Here is a 7,348-nt window from a genome sequence, read left to right as displayed (position 1 = left end):
TCAACTTATTGAAATTTTTTTTAATGGGTACTTACATGAGTAAAATTTGTTATGAATTAAAAACAAACAATTAAATGAATATCTATACTAATGAGGTGGGGGAGAATAGTAAGTACACTAGCTTTTAGGTATTTACACTTTAATATTATTTAAATATTTTTAATCATTTATAAAATAACTTACTAATTTATTTAATTTTATAAATATATATTTCAAAATTATTTATTTTTAGTATAAATAAATATTACAATTTTTTTAGTATAAATATATATTTTAAATATATTTAATTCTAGTTTCATTTCATTTTTTATTTTTGTTTAACATTTTATATTTTAATTAATATTCTTAGACATATTAGTGAGCTAATTTGTTATTATCTCTACTACTATCATTACCTTCACAAACATCACACACAATTTAAAATTAATTTTAGTATGATATAGAACCTACTAGGTAACTATATTTTGAAACTAAGAGTTAAATAAAAACCAAAACTAATTTTTTAAAACTAAAAACTTGAGAGAAAAAAAACCAAACTAAAAACTAATTATAATTTTTGAATTTATTTTTGTAACCATACAACTAAAAATTACTTCAAACGGCGATTGGGAAACTTAAGTCACTCGGAGTTTGAAAGTTTTTCATTTCATGAAATTGAAGCATGATTTTCTCTTTCATGATTTTTTACTACAAAAAAGGCTTTAGCAATATTTATATTTTGTTCCTTGAAAAAATACTATGCAATTTCATTATGATTTGGCATCCCATTAAGCTCTCGTTTAGTTGCAAAATAAAGTAAAAATACATGCATATGTTTAGGACTAATTTTTATATATTACATATTTAAAGTTTTATTAAAAATAATATAGAACAAGTACTAAAAATAACCCTAGTCATATATGTCTCTACAAGAAAAACTAAATTTAATAATAAAACTATTTATATGTGTTTAAATGTTACTATTTTTTTTAATTTCATTATATATAATATTTGTTTATATATTTTGAGTTATATCTTTCCTAAATGAATATACTTCTTGGCAAAAGTATAAACTAAGTCAAGTTAAATCAAATTTGATTGGATTTAGGATTTAATCCAATTAAACATAATCAAATTAGTTGAATTGGGATGAATTTGTATTTTTATTGGTCAAACAACCCAACTCAATCCAATCTTAATCCATTTGAGTTGAGTTAAGTAATTAGTTTTATTTATTAAATATTAATATATTTAAAATTTTAAAAATGAATAAAAATTCATTAAAATAAATATATACTGTTTTAAATTATATTATATATTTTCAAACAATACTAAAAATTATAAATGATATAATATATGTCCTAAAAGACTCCAACATCATTAAGAAAAATACAATAATGTGGGAAACAACTATGATAATTATGTGAATTATATATAATAAGAATCAACAAACTACTTCAATGTCTTGGACCCCTACTCGCTTGGGTTAAAATTTATTTTTGTACAGCATTGAAATTTGTACTTGAAATGGTGGACTTGCATAATTAATCAGTTTACATGTTGATATTATTATGTGAAGAATTAATGTTTAATTAGTTTACATTAAAATTATTAAAAGTGGGCATGGATAAGTTTCATCTATGAGGGTAAAGTAGCAAATCTTTTCACAGTAGTTGGCAAGTGGAAAAGATGGGTTTGCATCCAACTCCAACATGTACCCTGTCATTCTATTATTTGTTGTACTTTTGAGACTTCACTCAGCCATATCTTCTTTTCCATTATTTTCCTTGTCTCGTCCTTCGTCTTCACTTTTTGATGCATTATCATCATCCTTGCCAACCAAATTGTTCTTGCTACAGGTGTTGTTGTCGTTGCTGCCCATACCTTTATCATGTTCTGCTGCCGTAGACGTGACAACAACCTCGATTTCTTGTAATTCTGGAGTAGTTTCTAAGTGACCAGTCACTTTTTTCATTTCTTTGCTCTTACCCCACAGCACCATGTACAATCCAATCACAATTAGCATTGCTCCAATTACACTAAACATGTTTCAAAAAAACAATTCATGAATATGTATAATCTAAGGTTAATTATTAAGGTATATATTTAGGTGCACTAGAATTTAGTATATAGTATATACCTCCCTAAGTATAGGTTCTCATCCAACATCAAGGAACCAGCAACCGCCACAAGCACAAGCATCAGAGGATTGAAAATAGAAGCATATAATGGACCTCTCATCCGTACACACCATGCAATGACAACAACCATTATTCCAGAGGCTACAATTCCCTGCAACACCACCACCAATTCACTTGAGCATGCGTGTCTCATTTTATTCATCATGATTACTTTCGATAATTTCCTTTATTAAACCAAGATGTTAGTACTAGTTATGCATTTATCATACCGAATATGCTGCAGTTAGAAGCCTAATGCTCCAACCCAACCTCCATTGGCTCCAATCCTTCTCAACACACAAGGCAAAAACAGTGGCTTGGATTGCCCCCATGAAGGACATCAAAGCTGTACTTGAGAGGTGGCTTGGGAATTCTTTGCTCATCTGAGCCTGCAGTGTCATATATATAGTAATTAAAACACTAACAAAATCCTAAGACTTGAATCTAAGACTTAAAGAGATTAAAGTCCGATTTTTATCCGGGTCAACGATTTGTTATTCCTTACGTGTTATATATATATGTAGTGACAAATTGAAGTGGCTAACCTGAATGATGAGCCATAATGCAAAACAGAAGCAGCTTCCAAGACCACAAAAAATCCCTAGAATTTTACTACCAGAGTCACCATTTAGTGGTCCCGTGGGACCCTTCTTATGCAAAAGGTTAATGTGGAAGGTCCAAATGTTAATTTCTACACCTTTGAGAAAGGTCAGCATCATTGCCCCGCCAACTCCTGTTATCGTTCCTAACACTTTAGCCTTGCCTGCTGCTCTTTGCAAATTTAATTTTTCGAAGCTAAGGATATTCCAAAGCAATGTTGATTTATCAGTAATCATCTATGTTATATGATGTTCGAACATTAAATAGCTTGTTGAAATGAAATATGAAAAGTTTAGTAGTTGGGGTGTATCAGATGAATACGTACCCGCAAGAGACAGCCAAGATAAACGTGACGGCAGGAACGAGATTATAAACAGCGGAAGCAAATGTAGCTGAAATCAATTTCAAGGACTCGAAATAAAGGTTTTGGAATAAACTTCCCCTGTTATGTTATTGCATGATCATGTGAAAAAGAAATAATTGTTAAAAGCTTTACATATATATAACTTGTATAAGTGTCTAACTAAACAAGCTAGGAAATTAAGGGTGATGAAATCACGTAAACTTACCCAAATAGGCCACACAAAAATGACTTAAAAATCACCCTCCAAGTCAGCTTTTGTCTGTTTTTCCTGTAAGTAATGATAAAGGAGAAGCCATTTTAACCGAGTTATAGTGTATATATAGTAATATTGGACTACAGTAATAGTGAAAAGTGCAGAAACATACAGGAAGTTTTTGGAATATATGCTTTGATTAAGGCATAATTAAGTATATATGGTTATAGCCAATTTTTAGGTGACATGTAGTTGACTTTTATTTTTTAAATTAAAATTTTTTACTATGACATGTGAAGATTGATCGAGATCATGAACAGTTTCTTCCTGAACTATATACAATAATATTTATGAAAGTTGTGGGGCTATAGCTAGATATGTATGAACCTTTCAAAAATAAGAGCAAGAGGAATAGTGCAAGCTGCTGCAAAAATGAGACGGTATGCAGTAACTATTCTAACACTCATTCCATCGTTTATGGCAAGTTTGTAGAGCACATTCAGGGAAGCAAATGCAATCTGAACCATCAACATGAACATGGCTGGCTTCAATCCATGCACCACTTTCCCTATATCTCTCATTGTTCACACGTGTGCAATCACTCACCGTACACTCTTGTACTATATATGTGTGTCTATGATCACAACTAGCTGCTGCAAAAGGGTTTTCAATTGAAGCAAATAGAAAGCGATAATTAAGGAGTTATGGTTTATGGACGTAGCCATGGCTTGTTTATATACATATAAACAAATGCAAGCTTGGCTCCAAATTCAAAGAGGCATTATGTTGCTCTGAGACGTTAGTCATATTTGCTACATCAACCGTCTTTCGTATGTAGCGTTAAAGGTTGGACTCTGAAGACCATGTGCATAGGAAGTCAAATTTGTTTAACTATACCACAGTTACATTACATGGGACCATGTTTAGACCTAGTGCTAGGAACACGGAGATTCCGAGCACACTTTTAACTCTAAAGCATATATATTAAAATGAATGCGACGATAAAAATAAGGACAAAATTTAGTTACAAATTCTTCAACTATTTTTTTTATATTGTTCTTTAATAAGAATTATAGTTCCACTATAGTAACATGTATTTATTTTTTATGGAATTTTTTATTACATAAAATATTAAAATGAAATTCCAATTAATTTTAAGAATATCCAAGTTTTTATCTTCAAATTAAACAATTGCATATAGAGAAGAAACGTGTTTAGAATACAGCTGCGTTGAATAGCTCAATACTTATTGTGTTTATATGTGTCGATCGTACATATATAAAAGAGTTGTTTTAATATTTTTGTTCGCAGGTTAAAAAATTATATCTTAGTATATAAAAATATATGACAGAATTACTTTTTTAAGCTTAAGCAAGTCAACAAACCCTTGATCTATTATTGCAAAAATTATTTTACGTTCAATCTCGATTAAAATTTAATTCGAAAGAGTTATCATAAAAAGGAATTTTGTCGAAAGAAATAAAAGAGCATAAAATAAGAGGTGGGGGGAGGGGGGGGCGCGGGAAGCGTACCCACTATAATTGTGGGGTATTGGAATAATCATCTAAATTTTATTTTTTTATTGTAGCTATTAATTAACAGGTAATAGTAGTTCTCATAACACACTAGTAGAAAATTAGTTTTTTACGTCACCTCTTTGTCGTCAGACATATCAAAAATTGACGTAAAAAAAATGCGGTGGCATTTTTGTAGTTTTTGTGAATTTTTTTACGACGGACTCCCTTATGTCTGACGTAAAAAGGTCCATTAATCTTCCCGCGTGCGTCAGTATTTAAAAACAAGAGACATGTGAAATGGTGTGAGAGAAAGAAGAAGCTCAACCGCTTAGGTCAGATTTATTTTCTAACACTCTTCACTTTCTTTCTTCGGTTTCGGTTTCGTCAGACGTAACACACCAACACCAAAATTTCTTGCTTTTTTACTTTGTATTTAAAGTCTAAACTCATGCATGATATATTTAGTTTTATGTTTACTTAGTTTCTTTCAATTTTGTGTTATGCTTTCAGGTATGATTATTCAGGATATGGAGCATCTATAGATAAGGTATGTAACTCGTCTAATTCATAAGTTTGTAAGTTTTTTTTTGTGTAGGGGATTTTGATTTTGCATCGGAACGACTCATGCTGCAAGTAGAACGACCCGTTCTGCTTGCACTTGTTATGTTTTTTTTTTGTTTACAACTTTTTTACGTCGACTCTTGGGAATGTCCGACGTAAATTTACGTCGGGCCATCACAACCGACATAAATTTACGTCTCCCAGATTAACGTTGAACCTTTTTTTGACATAAAAAGCTTAAAATAACCGCGTAAATTATCCTTTTTGTACTAGTGAAAAAATTGAAATTGAAAGCTAAATTCATGTTTTTTTAGTTGAATCTTAAACTAAATTATAAACATATTGTTAGCAGCACGTTTTAATATATAGTTGGTATCAGAAAAAGAAATTAAGTTGACTTTAATTACCCAACATTCTTTTGTTTGCAGTCAATCAATAAAACGACAAACAAAAAATGGCAACTAGTGTTAGACCAAAAATAGAAGAAAACAAAATCAAATAGCAACTTGTTGAAACCAATAGAAGGATTAAAATTTGAAACAAATTCCTTGGGTGTCATCACTATTAAGTGCTCCTCTTATTTTTACTCAAAAGACTACGGTTATTTTCCCTTTGTCTTCGTGATTTTGAATAAATGTTGATGTTGTCTCTCAAGCATGCTTATTTATTACTTAAGTCAGAAAGTATAATAAATAAACTTTTACCAATTTGCTTTAACGTGCCGGCGAGCAAATATATATATATATATATATATATATATACACGTAATGTGCAACAGGCAAATATAAATGTTTTACTATTTTATATTTAGTAGTGCGATGGTACTATTGTTAATGGAAGCATGCACGAGGTAAGAATGTTTGTTGGCTATGAGAGATTTTGCGTTTCATGTACGGGCACAGTTTTATTAATTTAATAAACTTCAACTAATTGTCGTATAAGGAGTACTACTTTATTCTTAAAAATGGTTTCATCTAGTGTGAGAGAGTTATAATATATACCTGATAATTTATAAAATAAAAAAAAAGATTCAGTTGTTCTAAAATATATTTTTCCACATCTTTTCACAACATTTCTTTTACCAGTTTATCGCATTCTTTTTTCTTCTCTTTTTATATACATTGTAAAAAGTATTATAAAAAAAATACATCATTACTCGTTTTTCTATTCCAAGGTAAGTTCATCCATGCATCTAATGAGTAATGACAAATAATGAATGTACAGAAAAAGCGTATTTTCTTAATGTCTTTAGAATTTATTTATTTTAATTTATAGTGGAATGCAGGGTTCCACGAGGTAGAGTTAAAAATGGAAAGAACTACTTCCTCTATTTATTATTTTTTAAAAATTGATTTGATAGGTGTGCTACTTAATTGCCTCTTACCCCATAATTTCCTCTAACTTTTTGGTAATCACGAGAAAGCCGACCTAGCTATGTACTAGTATATAAGAAATCACGTACAAAATGGCTCTGCATGCAACACAAAACACAATTCTGTTTCCAAAGTTGTGTTTAAGGACAGTTGCGCAAGTCACCACTAACATACTCTATTTAATTAATCCTCAACTCATGAGTAATAGTAGTATTTTAATAAGCTAATTAATTGAGTGGCCTACATATATAGTTAAAACACTGAGAATATATATTGATACATGAACAAGCAATGAACATGTACGAAGCTTTATTAAAAGTGAAGTTGCAGCGACAGACCCAAATGCTAATATGTTGGTTGCTTAAAATATTGAATTGATCGAATGAAGTAGGGACGTGCCTTCAACAACCCTGCCGGCGTCATTCCACAACTCTCTTTTCGTCTTTCCAACCCCATTCCTATACAACACTTTCTGTTTCTCAACATCACATAAATTTATTTATATTTTAAATAACATATTATACATCAATTAATTATGTGAAATCTTGTAAACTTTATTTTATTTTATAAAAATCTTCATA

General features: G+C 30.3%; 1 protein-coding gene across 1 annotated transcript; it reads right to left on the bottom strand.

Moving 5' to 3' along the window:
- Window positions 1–1,001: 1,001 nt before the first annotated feature.
- On the bottom strand, window positions 1,002–4,073 carry LOC109803878 (WAT1-related protein At1g25270). Its single transcript, XM_020365548.3, has 7 exons — window positions 3,704–4,073; window positions 3,329–3,391; window positions 3,085–3,201; window positions 2,705–2,954; window positions 2,390–2,548; window positions 2,120–2,271; window positions 1,002–2,018 (listed from the first exon to the last, which is right to left on the bottom strand). The coding sequence occupies exons 1-7, from the start codon at window positions 3,895–3,897 to the stop codon at window positions 1,733–1,735; spliced, it is 1,221 nt and encodes a 406-aa protein (XP_020221137.1). The 5' UTR covers window positions 3,898–4,073; the 3' UTR covers window positions 1,002–1,732.
- Window positions 4,074–7,348: the final 3,275 nt, after the last annotated feature.

The sequence above is a fragment of the Cajanus cajan genome, chromosome 1 (genome assembly GCF_000230855.2).
Source record: "Cajanus cajan strain Asha chromosome 1, NIPB_CcT2T_4, whole genome shotgun sequence".
Taxonomy (NCBI): Eukaryota; Viridiplantae; Streptophyta; class Magnoliopsida; order Fabales; family Fabaceae; genus Cajanus; species Cajanus cajan.
This window is presented reverse-complemented; position numbering and strand designations above follow the sequence as displayed.

Excerpts from the sequence above, each read along its gene's own strand:
- LOC109803878 (XM_020365548.3), bottom strand. The coding sequence starts at position 3,897 with ATGAGAGATATAGGGAAAGTGGTGCATGGATTGAAGCCAGCCATGTTC. Across the intron at positions 2,955-3,084 it reads ATCTTGGCTGTCTCTTGCGG|CTTCGAAAAATTAAATTTGC; the intron begins GTACGTATTCAT and ends GAATATCCTTAG. Across the intron at positions 2,272-2,389 it reads TTCTAACTGCAGCATATTCG|GGAATTGTAGCCTCTGGAAT; the intron begins GTATGATAAATG and ends GTGGTGTTGCAG.